The sequence below is a fragment of the Electrophorus electricus genome, chromosome 26 (genome assembly GCF_013358815.1).
Source record: "Electrophorus electricus isolate fEleEle1 chromosome 26, fEleEle1.pri, whole genome shotgun sequence".
NCBI lineage: Eukaryota > Metazoa > Chordata > Actinopteri > Gymnotiformes > Gymnotidae > Electrophorus > Electrophorus electricus.
The window spans coordinates 3,531,115-3,554,822 of NC_049560.1; the positions used below are offsets into that span (position 1 = coordinate 3,531,115).

General features: G+C 47.4%; 3 protein-coding genes across 20 annotated transcripts; all 3 read left to right on the plus strand.

Moving 5' to 3' along the window:
• Positions 1-41: 41 nt before the first annotated feature.
• Positions 42-3,308, plus strand: LOC113588944 (cytochrome b-c1 complex subunit 10-like). 4 transcript variants are annotated; one of them, XR_003411891.2, is made up of 4 exons: positions 42-148; positions 600-758; positions 1,377-1,417; positions 1,556-3,308. XR_003411891.2 is itself a non-coding variant. In XM_027028358.2 (3 exons), the coding sequence occupies exons 1-2, from the start codon at positions 99-101 to the stop codon at positions 718-720; spliced, it is 171 nt and encodes a 56-aa protein (XP_026884159.1). In that variant the 5' UTR covers positions 42-98; the 3' UTR covers positions 721-758; positions 2,929-3,308. The 4 variants fall into 4 exon arrangements, 2 of the variants coding, with proteins under 2 accessions (XP_026884159.1, XP_026884160.1); XR_003411892.2 differs by having other exon boundaries at positions 2,929-3,308; XM_027028358.2 differs by lacking the exon at positions 1,377-1,417 and having other exon boundaries at positions 2,929-3,308.
• Positions 3,309-3,480: 172 nt separating this feature from the next.
• mbd3b (methyl-CpG binding domain protein 3b) lies at positions 3,481-9,616 on the plus strand. 15 transcript variants are annotated; one of them, XM_027028349.2, is made up of 8 exons: positions 3,481-3,788; positions 5,249-5,317; positions 6,702-6,861; positions 7,039-7,176; positions 7,459-7,549; positions 7,705-7,885; positions 8,064-8,216; positions 8,364-9,616. In XM_027028349.2, the coding sequence occupies exons 1-7, from the start codon at positions 3,775-3,777 to the stop codon at positions 8,209-8,211; spliced, it is 801 nt and encodes a 266-aa protein (XP_026884150.1). In that variant the 5' UTR covers positions 3,481-3,774; the 3' UTR covers positions 8,212-8,216; positions 8,364-9,616. The 15 variants fall into 15 exon arrangements, with proteins under 15 accessions (XP_026884150.1, XP_026884153.1, XP_026884156.1 ...); XM_027028352.2 differs by having other exon boundaries at positions 5,252-5,317; XM_027028350.2 differs by having other exon boundaries at positions 3,484-3,788; positions 7,708-7,885.
• Positions 9,617-9,720: 104 nt separating this feature from the next.
• si:dkey-110c1.10 (unconventional myosin-Vb) lies at positions 9,721-23,219 on the plus strand. The gene is made up of 34 exons (XM_035523396.1): positions 9,721-9,971; positions 10,841-10,951; positions 11,082-11,250; positions 11,571-11,715; positions 11,877-12,033; positions 12,127-12,270; positions 12,414-12,495; positions 12,578-12,685; positions 12,770-12,882; positions 13,300-13,568; positions 13,649-13,730; positions 13,830-13,970; positions 14,074-14,199; positions 14,289-14,372; positions 14,465-14,694; positions 14,798-14,884; positions 14,993-15,313; positions 15,503-15,659; positions 15,980-16,219; positions 17,092-17,304; positions 17,407-17,500; positions 17,588-17,742; positions 18,154-18,309; positions 19,882-19,982; positions 20,096-20,213; positions 20,453-20,561; positions 20,644-20,766; positions 20,890-21,041; positions 21,304-21,393; positions 21,703-21,838; positions 22,005-22,308; positions 22,572-22,746; positions 22,833-22,913; positions 23,041-23,219. The coding sequence occupies exons 1-34, from the start codon at positions 9,945-9,947 to the stop codon at positions 23,200-23,202; spliced, it is 4,962 nt and encodes a 1,653-aa protein (XP_035379289.1). The 5' UTR covers positions 9,721-9,944; the 3' UTR covers positions 23,203-23,219.
• Positions 23,220-23,708: the final 489 nt, after the last annotated feature.

The following is a 23,708-nucleotide window of genomic DNA, read 5'->3' on the forward strand; positions in this document are numbered from 1 at the left end:
TTTATAACAGGCGATTTCACAGACACCTTGGGACTTTCAACTGGCATTACACGCCTCCGACTTTTGGCAGAACGCGAAGGAAGCGACAACGGTTTAAAATGTTAGCCAGACTGATTGGGACGAAATACGCTGCTCTGGCCAAAGCATGGTAAATTCAGATTGCTACACATCCTAATCCAAGTTGTAACTAGCTGAGTATTTGGCATGCTTTAAAAGTGCTGCTGACTAAACTTGAGTTGATCAACGGTCAGTAACGAATACGATGCACTCTTGCGTAGTGCTAAGGACGTTTATAACCATGCTTGGTAATATCTGTTAGGAAAAAGGTCATCCCGATTTGTCACGTCGTAGATAGCTAGCTCATTTAACTTTTAGCTGAATAGGTCGACCCGCGTGGGTTTTGTAAAACTATATTTCGCTTATTCCTTATATTCTCACATACGCATGATTAGTGCAAGGGGTGGCGTAAAGTGGCTTTTCATACGATGCAAAAGTTTGCAACCGATAAGCATTTCGAGGTTGGAGACTGTATTTACGAAACGGAGTCGTGTGAGAAGTTTCCAGGATGGTTTTAAGTGTAGATGCTCTCTCTCTCCCAGGGCTCCGACTCTAGCTGGCTGGAGTGCCGTAGGGGCGCTGGGAGTGATCCATTTCACAGACTGGCGTCTTATTCTGGATTACGTGCCCTACATTAATGGCAAATTCAAGAAGGACGACTAGTTTGGCTACTGTCTGAAAATGTGACTACTGGGCAGCCGGTGTGTATTATGCTCATATACAACCTGTTTTGGAGTTTCTTCTCACTTTCAAACCTCGCCTGTTGTTGGCGCTACAGGCAAAAAAAGTCTGTCCAAGAGGCCAGGCGTTTTCTTGTATTGCAGTAAACGTGCGCCACATAATGGTTCTTGTTCGAATTGCGTGCTCATGTCCGCCGTTCCTAACTAGGTTGAGTGGCTATCAACTTCGCCCCCTTTCATTTAAACGGGACAGTAATAATAATAATAAAAACTTAGCAGGGCATTCAAAGTGTCTACATTACTTTCACCAAACTACGCAGTTGCATGACATTTTTGAATGATATAAAAATAATCTTGATGAAATAATAAACGTGAACATGCTCCAAGCAGGAATACTTGCCGGCTTGTCTGGCCATTCCAAAAAAACCAAAACAAAACACCTGCATGGTGAAAAACAGATCGTTTTTAATTCCTGTGCTTTCAGCCACCCACACTGTGAATCCAGGTGTACGTAGAGAAGACAGTGGAGCATGATTTGACCAGCGCTTTGGACACTGTCTCTTCATGGAACATATTTGGAAATTTTACCGAACTTTATTGACTGCCACTGAGCAATTTCAGGTTTTTTTTTTTTTTCAGAATTGAAAAAGATGATGGATAACAATGAAAACTTGAATAGGGTGAGTTGTTGCATCCAGTATACATTATATGACCAAACGTATGTGGACACCAAAACAACAGCTCTATGTATATGAACCTGTTGGACATCTCATTCCTAAACCATGGACATTAATATGGAGTTTCCTTACACTTTGCAGCTATTAAAGGCTTCACTCCTCTGGGAAGGCTTTCCACAGGACTTTGAGTTTCTGTGGGAATTCGGCGCCCATTCAAAAGAGCATTTGTGAATCAGGCACTGAAGTTAAGAAGACCTGACTCTGAATGTTCTAGTTCACCCCAAATATTTTCAGTGTGACTGAGGTCGGAGCTCTTTGCAGGCCACTACAGTTCCTCCACATGAAACTGGATAAGCCATATCTTTAGAAACCTCTTTTTATGCAGTTTTGCTAAAACAGAGCATGTATTTATGTATGCATGAAGAATTAACATTACTCTTCAGTGTAACTAAGGCGAATAGCCCAAACCCTGAAAAACAGCCCCAGACCATTATCCCTGCTCCATCACACTTTACTGTTGGAAGTGTTACCTGGCAACTGGCAAACCCACATTTGTCTGTCAGACTGCCACACGGTGAAGTATGATTCACCCCACACATTTCCATTGTACCAGAGGCTATTGGTGGTGTGCTTTACTCTGGTGTTTTTCAGCCCAATCCTTGAGGCCCACCAGACGGTTCCACGTTTTTGCTCTAACCTGATTTGTTGGGAACTTTGACAGAGCAAAACTGGAAGTGTCAGGTGGACCCTGAGGACTGAGCTGAGAAACACTGCTTCACATTACTCTAGACATGAAATGGTGTACAGTGATCCCAGGCTTGTGAGCAGTTGTTCGCACATGGAATCCCATTTCATGAAATTCCCGACGCTCAGTTCCTGTACTGATGTTGCCTTCAGAGGCATTTTGGAACTCTGTACTGAGGGATGCAACAGTGGATGGGTGATTTTGATACACTACGCTCTTTAAGCACTTGGCAGCCACTGACTTGTGCCAAAGACAGCATCCTATAACTGCTGTTGTGTTTAACGTCAACCCATTCTAATGGCAGTGTTCTGCATGGCCAGGTGCTTGGTTTTATACACCTCAACTCAATCATTTGGAGGAACGTCCACATACTTTCAAACATATATTTGCTTGCACAGCTGATGAAGAACCTCTCCAAAATGTTCGTTTCTCTGGAAACCTGGTTTAGTTCACTGCATTGTTAACAATCTCTACATCTTTAACTACAGTATGCTACAGTTCACCTGGAATCTTCTTTATATATATAGGACATATCTTAATATCTCTCTATTATAATTTATTATTTTTAAACTACACAATGTTTCATCACATTATTGGCTTGGTTTTGGTCACATGATTTACAACAACAGCACAAAAAATTATAAGTAATGCAATTTTCTTCTTTTCATTGTTTGAATAGATTATAAGGGGTTTACTTTTGCATCCCAAGCTGCAACAAGTGATGCAAGTAAAAGCTGAACTGTTACAGCATTTTGCTTGTTTTTTTTAGGCTTGCATTGTGTGTACGGCTGCCTGATGCAGTGCCTGTCTGTCTGCACAGAGCTGGAACCTGGGAATGGGCGTCTAGATGGAGAGAGGAAAGCTTTGTCTAAACCTGCGGGATGTGCAGTATATTTGATTGAATGCAGTTTCATTTGTTACTGAGGTGAATAAATATTTATTTTTAATAACCCTGTGACCTAAGAAGTTGTGGCAGATTGATTGTTTTAATGTAAACTGTTTGAGCATAAAACCCTCCCCCACAACCTCCAGACAAATGTGGTATTTTACTCTATAACAAATATAGAACATTAGGGCTTGGGGGGGGGGCACCTAGAAGAAACTGGGTTTAAGCTGTATATGAATCCAATAAAATGATGCAAAGTTTAGTATCTCGTGCTTTATATTGTTAACTTACAGACAAAAAAAAAAACTTTATAATTCAAGTTCCCTTTCAGTCTATTTTGATTTCATTCGTTCTGCTGCTACAGCAGTCGTCTGGGACCAGCTTGATAGCAGTACACGGTACTGTAGACCACAAAAACAGTAAATCATATTGTCAGAGCAGGGTAGGTTAATCGACAAAGCAGCGTGAAAATCAATTTGATTTGAGCTGTAGCCAAAAAATAAAAATAAAAAAACCCAAAAACGTTTGCTGGTAAAAGCAAAGGAACATAGCAAGGGAATACACCTTGTGTTCAGGGTTTCGCCTAGACCAACATCTTCCGTCGAGCGCTTCATTCCCCCTCTAGCACGCATTATGTCTCTCATTTGTCTCATTGAAGGGGGAGGGGAGTGAAAGTGGAGAGAAGAGGGGATTTAACATTCACAAGGAGACACCGAAACAGAGTGCAAGATGGAGAAAAACGAGTAAGTAGCAACTTGGAACTGTGTTCCCCACTCACGAAATATGTTTACAGCTCTGAAGCTTACGTTTGTGTTAATGGAGTTCACGATCCAGGCTGACGGATTCGTGGTTAATTTGAGTAGCCTAACGTTACCAGATCAATTTTCTTGTGCACAAATGTTGGCTGGATCATGCTTCGCTCGGGGTGCTCTATTCAGTCGGTGAAGCGCTAGCTAGTTAGCCTCATTACGTCCTCCCAGCTAAAACGCTGGTTTGTAGAATAGGCGACACTCTCGAAATGCAGCAATTACAACTGCTTGCCTGCTAGCTTGTCTAGTTACAGGTTGGCCTGTGGTAGTCTAGCCGTTGGAGTCGTTACAGCTAAATGGCAGGCACTCGTTTGTACGCTAGCTAGCCTTATGATAGCCTTATGACATGCCGATCGTTGAATATTTCAACATTTTGTGTAGCCTAACCTGCTTACAACCAAAATCTTAAAAATGACGTTACTGTCTTTTCATTTAATTGCATAATGTTATCCTACTCCATACCCTTTACCGTGCTGAAACTATTGCAATATTTGTCTGCAGCCTACTAATCTTTTTTAGCTTACTTTTTGCATCGTGTCGAAAGAGCCGTCAACGTTACCTGTGGCGTTTAGCTCGTTTTACACTGTAGCTCAGTCAGCGATTGATTTAAACATTGAGATGGAAACAGTAAATATTGTGTGGATTATGTAACTGTGTGGATTTCAGCTCTGGAACCAACGTCGGGAGCGGCTTCTGCAGAGATGGCTTTCATAGCCCATCCGCACTAGATCTACCGCAAATGTCACTGTATTTTCCTAGCGGATGTATCCTTCAGTGCCAAGCGGGTGATGCGGCTGGGTCACGGCGGAGCGATTTGCATAGCGACAAAGAAACGTGTCGACAAAGAGCTGATGTTGAGGCGCGGGGTGAGACGTTTCTTGGAGCCGTAGCCATGCTGCAAGCGTTAAAATCTGAACGAACGATAGACGAAAAGACATAATACCTTCGCCAGATCAGTGGATAGAATCCTGGAAATCATGGAAAGGAAAAGGTGGGAGTACTCGGCTCTCCCAAAGGGCTGGAAAAGGGAAGAAGTGACCAGAAAGTCGGGTTTGTCTGCGGGGAAAAGCGATGTCTATTATTTTAGGTACTGAGCGAGGAGGAGGGATGGTTTACTGCAGTGGCCTACGCCATTCTGTTACAAACTCCAGCCTGGATGCAGCTGGAAGTAAACTGGACTGGTTTTGAGGGTTCTGGGATAGACCAACAATGATGCATAATCGCAGCCCTTTAAACATCAACCAGTGAGCCAAAATCCTGTATTAGTGTTATATCATTTCGACGTCTTAAACAGATCATGTGCATTTATTTTTTATCTCTGAGGGCCGGTGTAAATAGCTTACCACGAGCAAGATTTGGCCAAAACATAAATAGATGCGCCTGTTCTTTTTTAGCAGAGGTGAGGAAGAGGAGGAAGAGCAGAGGCGCGAGAGAGGGGAGGCGGGTCGTTTGTTTAGTTTGTGGTAGGACATTATTTTATCTGTTTAACTTCATTTTGCACGTCTTGCAAGCTTGAAAACGCCCAAAAAACAGATTGACCAAATTTTGCATGACATCTCCATGTCTTCAGTCATACCGATTAATATGTGGAAACATTCTGTAAGTGCATCGACCCAAAGCCAACTGTAAAGTCATTAAAAAAACCCCAAAAAAACCAAACAACCCACGTACGAAGGGCTTGTTAATGCACCACGCTTGCGACAGAGCTAGCTAGCTGGGCTTTGTTTAAGATAGTAGAATGGGGCGCGTGGAGTTAGACTTGCAACCACGGCTGCTGGGGGGAGGGGGGCGCGCGCGCGCTCGGCAGGCCCGCCTTCTGCCGCACGCGACAGCTGCACGGGGGAGAAGATCCCAAACAAACAAACGTCGCTATTATATGCAGCGCCGCGTTTGAGCGTTAGGCAGCGTGTCTGCAATGACAGTTGCAGCCATGATCATTTCATTAAAAAAAAAAAAAAAAAAAAAAAGGCAGACAGTAAAACGCATACAAATATTTTATAGCACCCCCCCACCCCCACCCCATAACTGCCAAGCGGGTAAAATAAAGCCTTTATGGAACCGTCTGCCTTCTTTTATTTTCAGCGCGCAGTCTTGTATTACAGTTATGTTTAGCCACGATATTGCAGATACTGTTAAGCGAAAGAGGGGGAAAAAAAACCACATTGCATCATTTCATAATATTTAGTGCTGCACCGATACCGTGCTGATGCCAGTACTGAGTCGATACAAACAATTGTATTTGAAATCTATATTTCTAGTCTCATTTTTCCTGAGTGCATATCGGTGAAACTGAAACGGACTCTAGTTAACACACGTTCCTGGTGTAGAGTTCTATAGATGGGTCCAATACATGTAGAGGATGATGATGATGATGATGACAGTTAAAATAATGAGAATAATATCACGAATTACAATCTATACAGCATTTAAAAGGTGCGGATTCAAAATAGTTAAGAAAATAAAGAAGGTGGCCTGGTTGTATGACATGGGTCATCAGTACTTGACCAGTACTGTAAAAGATCCTTCAGAAAGGTATCTGTGCATCTCTAATAATCATTATTAACATTAATGCCAATGTCCATGCTCTCAGTGGATGTCTGTATTTATAGGTGTGGTCTGAGAATGCTTGCCCAGATTAGCTTGACTAACTAGGCTGTGATCACTGCATGTCATGGTTTGCTTTTCCATTTATTGCTGATCCGATAAAAACAAAGCGACCCCATGCATTCATTTTGTCTGACATGCCCTTGCGCGGAAGCTTCACAGTCACTGCGTTTCTTCTAGTGTGCGTCTGTCAAACTGTGTGGGGTGTCCCTGTAAGATTCACCCTGTTTTTTACTGTCCCAGTCCTACTGGAAAGAAGTTCCGGAGCAAGCCCCAGCTGGCACGTTACCTTGGCAACTCCATGGATCTCAGCTCCTTTGATTTTCGTACAGGCAAGATGCTCATGAGCAAACTGAACAAGAACAGACAGAGACTCCGCTACGACAACAACAATCAGACCAAGGTGAAGGTGGATGGCCCTTGGCTCAAGCAAGAGTCTTTTAATATTCATATAATGTAGGATCCAAGAACACGCATTATAGAACATGCTGTTTTGAGTATCAGAATTATGGAAAACGTGCCATATATAAATAAAAATCAAAGGCTATGCTAGTAAGACTTTAATCTCTCTGTGCTACAGGGCAAACCAGACCTGAACACGTCTCTCCCAGTCCGGCAGACAGCCTCCATATTTAAGCAGCCAGTCACGAAAGTTACCAACCACCCCAGCAACAAAGTCAAAACAGACCCACAGAAGGCTGTCGACCAGCCAAGACAGGTACACCCCTGTGTGGCTAATTTTATGCAATGCTACTTAGGCTGCTCTTAAAATGATTAACTAAACCATTCTGACTTACTTTCATTGCCCTATATATTCTATATATAATTATCATATGACATGATTTGCCCTATATGTTCTATATATAATTATCATATGACATGATTTGCCCTATATGTTCTATATATAATTATCATATGACATGATTTGCCCTATATGTTCTGTGTATAATTATCATATGACATCACTTGTTCTTTTTGATGTCACTTGTGTTCCTTGCAGCTGTTTTGGGAGAAGAAGCTGAGTGGCCTTAATGCTTATGACATCGCTGAGGAGCTGGTAAAAACCATGGACCTTCCCAAAGGTTTACAGGGTATGATGACCTCAGAGCCTCTTATGCTGTCCTGTTCAGTCCTGTGCAGTGACTCAGCTTTCCTGAAGGGTGGCACTAACTTAACCCCTGAATGCGAATCTGAGCATGTCCTGAAACTGCAGAGACCCGTATCCGATGGTTCTGGCCCTCCCCAGCAGGTGTTGGTCCTGGGTGCACGGATAAGACCCTGCTGTCTGCAATTGCAAGCGCCCTGCACACCAGCTCTGCTCCCATCACAGGCCAGCTGTCTGCAGCTGTGGAGAAGAACCCTGGAGTGTGGCTCAACACAGCCCAGCCCCTCTGCAAAGCTTTCATTGTCACGGATGAGGACATCAGGTGAGTGCCACGCTCTCTGCAGCGGTTGATCAAAATGCATGGTGCTCTTGCACATTTGAACTGCTGCAATCTGAACAACCAATAGCAAGGAACCTTCAGGTACGGCCGATCGTGGATGCCATTTATTAACACGGTGTTCCCTGCGTTTACTGAACTGTTTGTGTTGTTTGCTCCCCAGGAAACAGGAGGAGCTGGTGTACAACGTGAGGAAGCGTCTGGAGGAGGCTCTGATGGCTGACATGCTTGCCCATGTTGAGGAGGCAGCCAGTGGTGGGGAGGCACTCAAGGATGAGGGGAACTGCCACGACGACAAAGACGACGTATAGCAAAGGCGAGCTTTGATATGTACAGGATTTGGCAAGCGCTCTTATTCAGAGTGACTTCCAGAAGTGCTTTGTGGGAGCACACCTACAGCTCTGGTTTCGGCTGCAGGGGCTGTGTGATGGCATTTAAACTGTTGCTCCCTTCTCTTTTTCAGGGTGGTTACATGTGTCTTGAGCTGCCTGCATACAGGTGCATCAACACGAGTCATAGATCCAGGACCAGAACTCCCCACTCCGACAGATCAACACCTTCACCAGGATGCTGTAGTTCTCTGTGGGACACTAATCTAAACCCCACTGGTTGGGATTCCTTTCCAAGACTGTCAGTTCGATTTTAAGCATAACCTTTGGGGAGGGGGGGGAGGGGGGGTTGTACGTTTTTACTGTCTATAAGAACAATGTTTATAGGTTCCAGATTTGAGAGTGGCACTACCATGTGTTATGAGAGTGTCTGTAGGATTGAAATGGAGTGATGTGACAATCAGGTCAAACTTTAATCCTCCAGTCAGTGCAGGTGAGGAGATGGAGAATTAACTAGTCCTTTAGGGATGCAATCATCTATGGTCCAGACCCAGAGATGTGAGGAAAGGATGAGATCCTGTAGAGCGCACTGCTGAAGGAGTCGCGTGAAAAGCATGTAGAGTCGTGGAGGCCCGATAGACTCGGTCTCCGCGCTTCTTTCTTTTGTATTATGCTCACAGGAGATCCGTCATTTGGACTAGTCTAGGGCAGCAGGACCTGAGGAGTGTAAATTCCATGGAGTTTCGCACAAACCATCTCATAAAAACTTTAGAAACATCTAGGGGTGGAGTTAGGGAGTGGAGCTGGCAGATTCTTACGATTACTTTTTATATTAAATATAACTCAATGTGAAAGCAGATTGATTTAGAAAGACGTTAAAAAATGTTCGTCATTCTATGTGGAGCGGGGGGACGGGGGTTTCGGATTTGATTGTTCTGTCAAACTGCCACAAAGGTATTTGAGCTTTTTACGTTTTCCATGATGTATAGGCGTTGATTGAAATTGTTAAAGGTTATCTTGGGCACAAATCTATAGAGATAAGCAAAACAGCTGTTATTCATTTGTGTTTCATCAATTCATGATGCTTATTGAAATGACTAATGTTCTCTTATATGTTGTTTACACTAGCCACTCTAAACCGCAATCACAGAGCTTTAAATCTGGACTCGGTATCAAAAATATGGTGACTCCATGTTTTATGGTTTGTTTTTTGTTTTTTTTGTATTTTGTTTTTTTTTCCTTAAATGGATGCACCTTGCCAGGTTTAAACTACATATTCGCTTCTCTGAAAAGATGTTAGTTCAGTGCGTTTGAAACATCTTGCACTACAGCACCTGTGGGCTGCTCAGTTTGCGTTGACATTTTGCAGAGTAAAGCGTTTGTTTGATGTGTGCCTGGTTCTTTCCATTGACTATGAATTAAACATTTGTTTGACCCTGCCATGCGAGCCTCGGTGCCATTTAACCCGTCCCTGGTGCTGCTGCGTGCGCTGTAGCAGTGATTCAACGTCACGGCCCTCCTGGTGTCCACGTGAAGATTAACCGTTAACTTCCCATTACGGTTATGGTGCCTCTATGCCAGAGCAAAGGGCGTAAGGCCAGTGACTCTGAGGGAGAGGTGGAGGCAGTGAGTGAATGTGGTGAATCTCGTTTTCGCTATTTCTCCTGCCCCTTCAGCTTATAAGGAGTCCAGTTTAACAAAGCGGTCTGTTTAATATGGCAACTCCTGAACTCTACACTAAGGTAAGAAGGGCAGTAAGTTCTATGATTTACATTTACGGCATTTAGCAGACGCACTTATCCAGAGCGCCTTACAAAAGTGATGGATGTATCTAGGTGTATGTGGCATTATTATAGTATAAAAACCTTGCAACTGGCTAATAAGGCAACTGCTGAGGTAAAGGTACAAACTAGCATTGTAGTGGAAGCAGAGTGTATGTCATAGTCAGAATTCCCCTTTATTTACACAGGGCTTTTATTAGAAACCATGACAGTAAGAGTTTGCTCAGAAGCAAAGTTAACGTGTTCTGGAGGTTTTCAATTCATCGTGTTTGGGACTGATGAGAAGACGAAGGATTGAATCACTGCTGTTAATGTTTAATGCAGAGTAGACTGCTTTATGCTGATGCTGAGGAATTGCTGCGATTGTCTCAGTCTACACACTCAGATCGCAATGCTACATCAACAAAAATATAGGCGGTTATATCTGATGGCCATCCTGCCCTTCAAAAAATTGTTAGGTAACGAAGGATTTTGGATAAGTGTCTTTGAAGTTGTAACATCTAACTTGAACACCACACTTCAGCATAAAAAAAGTGATCCCCTTTTGTATGTAAATAAACACATTATATTACATCTATGTTCCTCGCATGCTGTTAAGTTTCTTATACGTTTATTTACTGGATGCATCGCTGTAACAGAAATGGGGTTAATATTTACACATGACGTTTCAGTTTAGAAGTGTGACAGGCTCAAATAGGCAGTTCTCGCTATATATATATGGGTTATATTGGTACAAAGGTGTAATCCACGCCATATTAAACTAGGAATTCCTCAGTGTGATGTAGACCCCTAAGTCCTCCGTGTGAACATGTGAACTGGTCTGTCTCAAGGGAGCCTGGGTGTGGACGCCCGATGAAGAAGAAGTGTGGGTGTCTGCCCAGCTTCAACAAGACTACCGGCCCGGAGACCAGACACTCATACTCAGGCTCAGTGACGGACGAGTGAGAGTTGCACGGTTCCTTTATCTTATACGATCACAAAAGCTGGCATGCGTTCATTTAGAACACCCGTTTTTTTTTTCTTACTTGCTCTGTACTTTGTTTCGTATTCCTTGTTCATTCTGTCTGACAGGAGATGCACTACTCAGTGGCGTCTCCTGCTGGTCTCCCTCCACTGGGAAACCCTGACATTTTGGAAGGCGAAAACGACTTGACGGCCCTCAGCTTTCTGCACGAGGCTGCGGTGCTTCACAACCTGCGCGTGCGGTTCCTCGACTACAGTAGCATATACACCTACTGCGGTTGGTGACACGCGCATCGGTCGCGCGCAGCTGCTGCTTTTACGGTCCGCGCCATATAAGCTCCGTTTAACGAGGTGTAAGGTTCACCGTGGCATGATTCGTGCAAGATCACTCATTGTTCGGGCGGCGCGCTTTGCCTTCCTTTGTATATATTAGCAAACACCGCTGCTTTGCATCCATCATACATTAGGAAATAGCAGAATTATGGGAACGTGTCGATGCTGTTGCAAATGTTATGGGTACAAGAGATTTAAGGGCCGGGGTGCGGGGGTGGGGTGGAGACAAGCTTGAGAAACTTGTTCTTAAAACTTCTGCTGCAGGCATTGTGCTAGTAGCACTAAACCCATACGAGCAGCTACCCATCTACGGAGAGGAGGTGATGGATGCATACAGTGGGCAGGACATGGCTGATATGGATCCCCATGTCTTCTCCATAGCTGAAGAAGGCTACCGCGCCATGATCAGGTCTGAGACTAGTCATGGGACTCCAGTAACGCGCCTCGTCAGGCAGCGTTATCTGCTTTATTTCAGGGTGATTCACGCTGTGCAAACAGCTGTTACAGCTGAACACAATCCTGACTTGTCAAGTTTGGGTGTAAAAGTTTTTTGCGTCACCGCCCCCGCAGGGAGGAGAAGAACCAGTCGATTATCATTAGTGGTGAGTCTGGCTCGGGGAAGACGGTGTCCGCTAAGTTCGCCATGCGCTACTTCGCTGTGGTGGGTGGAGCAGCCCAGCAGACGCAGGTGGAGGAGAAGGTCCTTGCGTCCAGCCCCATCATGGAGGTACTGAAGCAGAGATGGAGACCCAACGTGATTCACCATGATAAACATATAACGGGATTCTGTTATCGTGCCAGTATGTCTTCTGTTTTGCAGGCTATTGGGAACGCTAAAACCACACGCAACGATAACAGTAGTAGGTTTGGGAAGTACGTTGAGATTGGCTTTGGATCTAAAGGAGATATAATCGGAGCAAGCATGAGGACATACCTGTTGGAGAAATCCAGAGTTGTTTTCCAGGTGTCCTGCATTTGATATGTATCTGTTGTTAGCATCAGTTTATCCGCATTTAACAGTCTCTATTTTCCAACGCTATCAAATTATCTGGCAAGTCGGTGTTGTTTCTTTCATATTCATTCCTTTCATTTGAAACGCTTTCTTAGGCGCCATACGAGCGGAACTACCACATCTTCTACCAACTGTGTGCCTTCAAGGACTCCCCTGAAATGAGGGCACTTAAACTCGGTAGGCTAAAGACACTGGCCCGCTCAGAAACACTACAGCCTCTTTGCATACTGTTTCGAGCAGCCTGTCCTCTTGGTCCTAGACTCCGCAGAACACTTCCGATACACTAACCAAGGGCTGGACATAAATATTCCGGGCACAGACGATGCCGTGGAGTTGGAGAACACCCGGAATGCTTTGACAGTGATGGGTGAGCCAACGCTGCACACTTGCCACATGATGCAAGCTCATCTCCTCGTACGTTAAGCGGGAGACGTCTGGTTTAACTATGCAGGAGTGCAGCCTGACCAGCAGATGGAGCTCTTTCAAATCTTGGCGGCTGTCCTGCATCTTGGAAACGTTAACATCCAGGCCAGCGGCAGAGGAGGCGACCGCTGCTTCATCAGTGTACGGGCGCGACTGTTGAGGCAACATGAATGAGGGCTCACATACGCGCACCACCATTTATTACTATTTGTTATGTCAACTTATGCAGCATCCGTGATCATTATATCTTTCTTATCACATGCCATGCAAATAAGAATGGGAATTAGTACATTCTAATCTTTTTGTGTTAGCACATTCTGTCTGGATGCCATCACCATAGCATAGGTAACTTTCCTACTCAGTGGCAATTAGCCAACATATTAATGCTGCTCGTAGAGCAGGCAGAGTGACATCTTGGGTTCGAGTCCCAGGGAACACATACACCGTCATGAGTATTAAACATATGGACTCACCCTGGACAAAAGGGTCTGTCAAATGATGAAAACGTAGAGTGTGTCGAGTGCACACACACGTAGCGTGCACACATGCCGTCGGCAGGCGGACGATCTCTCGCTGGTGGTCTTCTCCAAGCTGATGGGTGTGGAGGGCTCCCAGATGGCCCACTGGCTGTGTCATCAGCGGCTAACCGTGGCTGGGGAGATACTGGTGAGGCCCATGTCAGCGCAGCAGGCTAACGGCGCGCGGGACGCTCTGGCTAAGCATGTCTACGGGCAGCTGTTTGCCTGGACCGTGCAGAGCCTGAACTCGGCTCTGCGAGCCCACCGAGAGCGGACCAAGACTCTCATAGGGGTGCTGGACATCTACGGGTGAGCAGACACACGGTTTGACTCGCGTGCCATTTGCTGCATCCCTGCTGTTGACCACCGTTTGTTTTTCCTTCTCCCAGATTTGAGACGTTTGACAGAAACAGTTTCGAGCAGTTCTGTATCAATTACGCCAATGAGAAACTTCAACAGCAGTTCAACAGGGTAACTGGACAGACGCGGTGTATGCCGCGTGAATATGTGACGCTGAGCGTGGGCGTGTTTTGTCTCGCTAATGCCTGCCGTCTCCTGTCGTGTGTCCAGCACGTGTTCCAGCTGGAGCAGGAGGAGTATGTGCGAGAGGAGCTGCCCTGGAGCCGCATCGAGTTCAGTGATAACCAGCCGTGCATCACTCTCATAGAAGGCCCTCTGGGTGTGTTGGACCTGCTGGACGAGGAGTGCAGAGTGAGTCCCAGCCGAGGCCTGTCCCCCAGACGTCTGCCTGTTGAATGTGTGGGTTCTGTGCTTGTGTACCGTCCTGGTGAAGCCGGCGTTGTTCTGATCTCAGGTTCCTAAAGGCTCAGATGAAAACTGGGCACGGAAGCTCTATGATCGGCACCTGGACCGAAGCCCCAATTTCCGGAAGCCGCGCATGTCCAACTCGGCATTCGTGCTCTTGCACTTTGCTGACATGGTCAGACGTCACAGGTTTAAGGCTGATATGGTGCTTCAGGTAGCTGTGTACTGTGAATGTGTGTAAGTTGTTTTGGTTTGTCATTTCAGGTCCAATATGAATGTCTTGGGTTTTTAGAGAAGAACCGTGACACGGTATTCGAAGAGCCCATCAATATAATGAGAGCCAGTCAGGTGGAGACGCACCTTACCTTGTCTACGCTGAGCTGAATGATGAAAGATGATCAAATCAGTTCTAAACTAAATCGACTCCTTTTGTTTACTAGTTGGAGTTGGTCGCAGAGTTGTTCCAGCAAGAGCCGGCAGGGGGCTCCCTCTCTGCATCCTCCGTGCGTAATGGGCCCGTGCGCTCGGGGAATAAAGCGCACCGTGAGCACAAACTGACTGTGGGCTTCCAGTTTCGTCAGTCCCTGCAGCTCCTGATGGACACCCTGAACGGCACCACCCCCCACTACATCCGCTGCATCAAACCCAATGACCTCAAGCAGCCTTTCACGTGTGTGGATGCCAGGGCCTCTGGTGCTTAAGAGCTGGTGTGTTCAGTATGTTTAGGAACTGGCCTCTTTCTCTCTCTCTCTCTCTTCCCCTCTCCCCCTCAGGTTTGACCCTCGAAGGGCAGTGCAGCAGTTGCGTGCCTGCGGTGTGTTGGAGACCATCCGCATCAGTGCTGCGGGCTACTCATCCAGGCACAGTCGAACGGCTCCTCTCCTCACATAGCCTCCATATATGCGACATCTACCAGAACACGTCTACTATAACGCTGTTATTTCTTCCCCTTCCCCGTCCTCCTCTAGGTGGCGTTACGAGGAGTTCTTCAGCCGCTATCGTGTTCTCCTGAGTGCTTCGGCCGCGCAGGGTGACTCGCGGGCGTCTTGCCGCCGGGCGATCCCTGCCCTCATCCCGGACCCCGAGCAGTACTGCTTCGGCCGGACCAAAGTGTTCCTCCGGGCCGGCCAGGTGGCCGTGCTGGAGAAGCTGAGGGCGGGAAGGCTGTGCGCGGCTGCCGTGCTCGTGCAGAGCACGGTGAGGGGCTGGCTACAGAGCCGGCGTTTCCGGCGGCTCCGTCACGCCACTCTCACTCTGCAGAGGTTCACCCGGGGAACGCTGGCCCGCAGGTGGGTGAGCGCGCACCAGTGTGTCTTGGTGCTGTGACATGTTTGCTGTCTTTACTGTTTTGGTACTGGAACCACGACGCTAACGTGGCTAACAAGGAACAGAAGCTGACGTATTTCTCACTTGGTCCTTCCACCCTTCTGTCTGTCTCGCTGTGGCACTGTTGTTTGTTAATGCGACGTTATTGTCAGGCTGGCCTGCATCCTGCGCTACACCCGGGCCGCTCTGGTCATCCAGAAGACGTACCGCATGGCGGTGGTGCGACAGCTCTTCCTCGCCATCCGGGAAGCTGCCGTCACTATCCAGGCCTACGCCCGGGGCGTGCAAGCTCGCCGGGCGTGCAGACAGGTAAATCCCAGCAGGTCGCTCCGCTGCAATGCCCCTGAATGCCAGCCCCGTAGAAACATGTATCCTAACATTAGCTCCATATGTGTAATAAAAAAGATATGCCTACGAAGTGTGTATTACACTTTAAGAATGCCTACCGCGTAGACCTTATAGCATGCAGTCGTATCCCATGAGACCAGGTGTGAGTTGCAGCAGATGTATTTCACGCGGCTAACTAATTCCAGCCTGTGTCTTGGTCCATGTCGTCTGTCTGCTTATCTTTCGTTCATGTGCGCGTGTGCGCCACTCCGACGTGTCCTGACCCCGGCCGGCGGGCGTAGCTGCGGGCGGAGCAGGCGGCGGTGCGCGTGCAGGCGTGGGTGCGCGGCTGGCTGGCCCGCCGCCGGTTCTGCCGTGTCAGGGCGGCCGTGGTGCTGGCGCAGAGCTGCGTGCGCAGGCGAGCGGCCCGCCGGGAGCTGCGGAGGCTACGGGCGGAAGCGCGCTCCGTGGAGAGGTACCAGGAGCTGCACAGGGGCATGGAGGTGAAGCTCATGCAACTGCAGCGCCGCGCCGACCAGGAGGTGATGGATTGTGTGTGTGTGTGTGTGTGTGTGTGTGTGTGTGTGCGCGCGTGTGCGTGTGTGCGAGCGCAAGGCAGCCGCCTGGAGCCCACATGAGCTAAGGGACAAATGTGCTCGTAACTTAGTTTTTACTGTAGCAGTTATGTTTACTAATCTTAGTGCAGCCCTATCCCCGGTCATGGTCTGATCCTGGTCTGTTCAGTTACGCCACAGTATGAATGCAGACCGTTGGAAGCATCAGCAATAGCTTCAGTTATTTGAAGAGTTGAGAGAGGAAAACTGAGTGGAGCAGAGAAAAAGAGGGAAGGATGGAGAGAGTTAGTCACTGCACTCCTGAAATGAAGTCGTGTTTTTCATTTCGAGTAGAGTACTCCCACACAGGTTCCACAGACCGTACAGAGTGCTAGTACTAATGATCATATCAGTTATGGGCAGTCCCACTCAGCTCACTAATAAGGACCTTCGGCTTCCAAATTAACTCCCAATAGTAATTTATAGCAAAGCTAATTTAAATGGATAGTAAAAGGAACATTTCGATATCACTGTAAGATTTGAATCTAAATCTATAGTCAGATATGGGACTGAAGCTTTGACTGAGGCTCTGGTTGATATTCGTCATTCACTTGAAAGACTCGTCTGGAAGAAGGCTAGTACACCTGTACAGTGCAGATGGCCCTGACTGTCCACTACTCAGCAGCGGGCTGGCCGAGCAAAGCATGGTAGTCAGGGGAAAGCTGAGCTGTTTGGGGTGGGGTGGGGCGTGTATGGTGGGGCCCACGCCTGTCTTTCACCCAGGGCGCCAGAATCACTAAATTCGCCCCCGTGTTTGTGTATGTGTGGTTGTGTGTGGTGGTGTGTGCGCTGCGTCTCAGGCCAGAGAGAGCGCGTCTCTTCGGGACGCTCTCCAGGCCGAGCAGGACTCTCACAGCCGGGAGGTGGAGAAGCTGCGCTCCGCCCTCGGCGACCTGCAGCGGCGGCTCCAGGAACAGAGCCTCGCAGCTCCTGCGCCCCCCACCCCGCAGCAGGAGGAGGAGAGGAGGCGAGACAAGGAGAGGAGCGCCCACCAGACCCTGCTCCTGGTGCAGGTCTGCTCCGCCGCATCCCGCCGCGGCTTGCGGGTTCTGGCGGCGTGCTGCTCTGTGTTTGCCCTCCGGCTTGTTCACGTCCGCGTGCTTTTATGCCCGTAGGAGATCGAAGCTCTGAAAGTGGAGAGAGACGCGCTGGAAAAGGAGAAGGATGAGCTGATCAGTCGCTTACACGAGCTGCAGAAAGCCAAAGAAGGTAAATGCTGGGTTTCATGACCCCTTTCTGAGCGTTTTTGGGCTTCTGGGCTTTTTTTGCAAGCATTTTCCGAACTGTGTGTTTCAGAGAGCAGGCAGCAGGCGGCGGCGCAGGACCAAGCAGCCGTTGAGGCGGAGCTAGAGGAGGAGAGGCGGAGGTACCAGACCCTGCTGAGGGACTTCACCCGCCTGGAGCAGAGATATGACAACCTGAAAGATATGAGCACACTCCCTACTGCTGAGGTGCTGGCAGAACGAGAGATGGAGGGAGGGATGGAGGGAGGGATGGAGGGAGGGAGAGATAAGTGGAGGGGTGAAAAAAGGAAGCGAGAGAGCGCAAAAGGAAAGAGGCATTCCGAATGAGAACAGTTGTTTTGGTTATTCTCTCCATCCTGCAAAAAGTTGTCCCAGGAAAAAGATGTTGTTTAAGTTGTCAATAACTGCATTTTTGTTGTACAGTTTTTTTTAACCTTTGCATGAAAGCTGATGTATTTGTGTGTGTCTGTGTGTGTCTGTGTTTCTGTGTGTGTGTGCGTGCGTGCGTGTGCGTGTGTGCGCCGTGTGTGTGTGCGTGTGTGTGTGCGTGCGTGCGTGTGTGCGTGTGTGTGTGTGTGCGTGCGTGCGTGTGTGCGTGTGTGTGTGTGTGCACCACAGCGGTGGCAGGGACACAGGCGCACTGACTCCACACAGAGCCTGTCCCTGGAGCCTCCCTCTCTCCTCTCCTCTGACGTGCCCTCCTCTGAGGAGGCCAGGAGGATCAGTGTCACCTTCCCTCTCGACACAAAGCCCTGGGGCCCCGCGGCTCCTCTGGTGTGACCCGTCACCACAACTGTCCTTTTAAAGATTTATTTGTTTAAACATTTAAACGTTTAACGTTACAGGTCAGGCTTGTCGAAGCAGTTTGTCTAGGAGCAGGATTTGGTCACACCTGTAAAAGATGTAATAGTGTGTTTTGTACGTAGGGGGAGTTTACAACTCCGCTGTAGTACGTGTACCATAGAGCTATAAACACGTGCATCATACACATATCATAGTGCTATAAACACGTGCATCATACACATATCAGTGCTATAAACACGTGCATCATACACATATCATAGTGCTATAAACACGTGCATCATACACATATCATAGTGCTATAAACACGTGCATCATACACATCATAGTGCTATAAACACGTGCATCATACACATATAGTGCTATAAACACGTGCATCATACACATAGTGATAAACACATGCATCATACATGTAGTGCTATAAACACGTACATCATACATATAGTGCTATAAACACGTGCATCATACATATAGTGCTATAAACACGTGCATCATACATATAGTGCTATAAACACGTGCATCATACACAGTGATAAACATGCATCATACATGTAGTGCTATAAACACGTACATCATACATATAGTGCTATAAGCACGTGCATCATACATATAGTGCTATAAACACGTGCATCATACATATAGTGCTATAAACACGTGCATCATACACATAGTGATAAACATGCATCATACATGTAGTGCTATAAACACGTACATCATACATATAGTGCTATAAACACGTGCATCATACATATAGTGCTATAAACACGTGCATCATACATATATCATAGTGCTATAAACACGTGCATCATACATATATCATGGTGCTATAAACACGTGCATCATACATTTAGTGCTATAAAAACATGTGCATCTTACATATAGTGCCATAAACACACGTGCATCATACACATAGTACTATAAACACATGTGCATCATACATTTATCATAGTCCTATAAACACATGCATCATACACATATAGTGCTATAAACACACGTGCATCATACACATAGTGCTATAAACACGTGCATCATACATTTATCATAGTCCTATAAACACATGCATCATACACATATAGTGCTATAAACACACGTGCATCATACATATAGTGCTATAAACACCCGTGCATCATACATATAGTGCTATAAAAGCACAAGCATCATACATATAGTGCCATAAACACGTGCATCATACACATAGTGATAAACACGTGCATCATACATGTAGTGCTATAAACACACATGCATCATACACAGTGCTATAAACACACATGCATGATACATATAGTGCTATAAACACACATGCATGATACATATAGTGCTATAAACACGTGCATCATACACATAGCGCTATAAACACACATGCATCATACATATAGTGCTATAAACACGTGCATCATACATATAGTGCTATAAACACGTGCATCATACACACATCAAAATGTATATTAAATTTGTGCAGTTGTGTAAAGCACCCACACACTGCTGAACTCGTAACGGGTTTCTATTTGAATGGCAATGACTGCTCTGCTTCCTGCTTGTGAGTAGAGTGCTTTAATGGAGGACCTCGGTGTGCTAAAGGACACAGCCAAGAAGTTGCACGGAGACGACCTGCATCATGCCTACGATGCTGTTCGCGTGGCCAACAAGTCAGAGTCTTTCCTTTCACTGTTACAATGTTTGAATATCCTGGATAATAAATATGTCTGCTTCTTATACACGCTGTGCGTGTGTGTGTGTGTGTCTGTGTGTGATGCTGCAGGTTCCTGGAGAGGCAGCTGTTGACTCAGAGGTCTGAATGGGAGCAGGAGAAGGCTGAGCTCACCCTGAAGCTCCAGCAGGCCCAGGGTAGAGGCACCCCGGCTAGCAGAGAGCTGAAGGTGACGCCCCCACCCACCATCTCCACCCACTCCCACCACCCCCACCCACACCCACCACCAACCACCTCCACCCAGCACCTCCACCCACCACCCAGCACCTCCACCTGCTCTTTACCAGCCCCCACAGCCCAGGATCTCACTCAGAGCTCTTCATCTCCTCTGTTTGTAGTGTCCCTGCATCAAAGCCTGTTCCTGTGGCAGTACTTTGTTTTGATGGTTGTGTGTGTGTGTGTGTGTAGGATCTAATGGAGCAGATGGAGGTTGGGGAACAAGAGTGTTACAGGCTGAGGAGAGAACTGAAGGACCTGAAACACACAGTGACACTCAGAACAACTCTTTTATATTCAGGTCTGTCACGTACCAAAAAACGTACATGCACACGCGTGCGCACACAACACACGCAGTAACAGGGCGAGCGCTCTCCCCTCAGGCCTGGCTGGCTCTCTGTCTCCTGAGCCGACGTCTCCCCTTCCCCAGCCGGGCCCTGCACAGACAGGACTGCTGGAGTGTAGGAGGAGAGATGAGAGCAAGCTTATCAAAAACCTCATTACAGGTACGCCCCAAACACACACACCTGCTCCTTACATCCCACATTCTCCCTCCCCACGGCCTTGAGCCCTGGGGCGGCTATGCCTCGGGCCGGCTGGGTGAGGGCCGTGTGTGTTGTGCTCTGCAGACGTGCGGGTGGACGTGGCGCTGGCTCTGGACCCCGGCCTGCCGGCCTACCTGCTTTTATTGTGCCTGCAGCAGGCAGACTGCAGCAGGGAGCCGGCCCGCGTGCGCCGCCTCTGCGCTGGTGCGCTGACTGCCATGAAAGCTGCCTTGAAGGTATAAACCCACGTGACCCAGCGGTCAGGTATGCGAAGCACGTTAACAAGCTAAACGGAGTAAACGTGCGGTCTCCATTATGCTCTTTGATGCACTGGATTATCATTGAGGAACATTTATTGGATATTAGAGAGGCTGGTCTCAGATCAGTCTTTTTTTTTTGGTCAGAATGTTATTAGTATGAGCTATTATGAGGATTTAAAGCAGTGGTCAAACACAGCAGCGTGTAGTGACACAGTTTTATGAGTGTGTCTTTCATCAGAAACACAGCAGCGACCTGGAGATGACGGCTCTGTGGCTGAAGAACAGCTGCCTGCTCAAAGACCTGCTCACCCAGCACTCTGCAGCACAGGTCCTGCCCACCTCCTCCTGCTGCCTGGGGGGGGCGCCACCATTTCAGAATTCTGTATTATGTACTCCTATCTTATTTGTGTGTGCCATTCGAACCAGCCACACCAGTTTTAATGGGTCTCGATAGGAAACCTGGAAAACTGTGTTAACAATATATTGATAACAAATACCATGTCTGAAAATATTTATATAAGACATTATATTATGCTATATCACATTTTATACACATACAATTACACACCAAACAATATTTTATATTTAAATAAGTCTTAAAACTATTAAACATGAGCTGTGCTTTGTGGCCGTGTAGGAGGTGGGGCGGAATGAGGAGGTCCTTCCCCTGCAGGTGCAGCTGAAGGACCAGGTGCGGCTCCTCGGTGATGTGTGCATTCAGGCCTACCAGCAGCTGCTGTCCATCACCGAGAGCCGCCTGCAGCCCGTCATCGGTACGCCTGTGTGTTTTTGCAGAGCTGTTGGGTGTGCAGCTGTAGTCATGCTGCTGTTAGGCACACTTGGTTCTGTTTCTGGAACCAAGACACGACGCGACACCTGTCTGCCGCCTGGTTTTTCACAGATGAGCGTAAACACCCCTCCGCCATCTCCTCTGTGCAGTTCCAGCCGTGCTGGAGAGCGAGACCATCCCAGGCCTGGGGGGCGGCGCCACGAAGCCGGCCGGCTCCCGCAAGCGCACGGGCTCGGAGGCCCGGGCGGGGGCGGCGTCTCCGGTGGGGGCCACCATGGCCGCCGTACTGAAGGAGCTCGGTGCGCTGCACGTAGCTCTGGAGCGGCAGGAGCTGCCCGCGGCCTTGCTGGAGCAGGCCTTCCGGCAGCTTGTCCACCAGCTGGCTGCCAGCGCCCTCAACAGCCTGATCCTGCGCAAGGACATGTGCTGCTGGAGCCGCGGCCTGCAGATCCGGTCAGAACCGGCCGGGCAGTCACGCCGGCCACCTGCACCGCGGCCTATAGGAGACCGCTGACGCTAAGCACAGTGCAGGGAATTTAGACAAGAGCTAGACATTTCTTATGGCATGGTATCAAGGTAGAACTTGTCAGAGCAATGTAGACACACATGAAACACCTGGGATGTGTTTGGGGTCTGATAGTTTGAGAAACTCGCTGATATAGCAACATTTTACCAAAACAATGAAGTGATTTTAGGGTGTGATTTTTCCCCCTCAGATATAATGTGAGTTTGCTGGAGGAGTGGCTGCGAAGCCGTGGCCTACAGACAGGGGGCGCTGCAGCTGCTCTGGAGCCGCTCATCCAGGCAGCCCAGCTACTCCAAATGAGCAAGAAGACAGAGGCAGATGGACGAGCAGTAGTTCAGACTTGCAGTGCTCTCTCAAGCCAGCAGGTGTAGAACTTTATCTGCGGTGTTTAATACTCTAGTCATCCGCCTCCTGTGCGCGTCAATAATAATGCCTTAAAAATATGTCACAGATTGTGAAGATTCTCACCCAGTACACTCCTCAGAGCGATGTTGAGGAGCGGGTAACTCTCAACTTCATTCGTATCGTTCAGGTGAGAATTTTGTTTCCTAAACAAGCCTGGACTAGTTTACGGATAGTGACATGGAGAGTATGTAACACTGTTGTGCACTCATGAAAGGAGCATGAAAGTTCTACTGGTGATCTGTGGGGTTTCCCAGGGGCTGCTGAAGGGGCGCTCGGATGGACCGCCCCCACAGCTGCTGCTGGATGTTAGGCGGGTCTTTCCTGTTACCTTCCCTTACCTGCCGCCCCCACCGGTCAGCGTGGAGCAGCTGGACATCCCAGACTCCCTCAAGATCTCCTTCCTACGCAGAGTCTGAGGGAGGCCAGTCACCAGTGATGCAGTAAACTGCTTCAGCAGACACTGTGCACAAATCCCCAAACTCTTACGATTGTCCCATGTGTATAATCCATTGAAATTCAAGTTTAAATTTAAGAGGTTTGGGAAAAATGGTCAGATTTGTAGGCCAGCTGTCTGCTTTGAATGTGTATCACAGGTTTTTACATAAAAATGTGCCAGAGGTTTCTACAAATAACTTACAAATAACTTTTTGACTGTGTGTGCTAATTATGAGTATTATGCTCAGATGTTTATATAGGAATCAAATAGCAAAAGAATTAAAAACCTGAACATAAATTATTTTATAGCCATTTATTTAGATTTTATAACCATTTATTAAGTAAAAACACAGCAAAAATGCTATTAGTTTCACTTCCAACCCCAATAAGAACAATCATATTTAGAAAAACAAAAATTATAAACATCTGTGTATAAAAAAACTCTCTCATGCTTGTACTCTGTATCACTACACATCAGAAATATTTA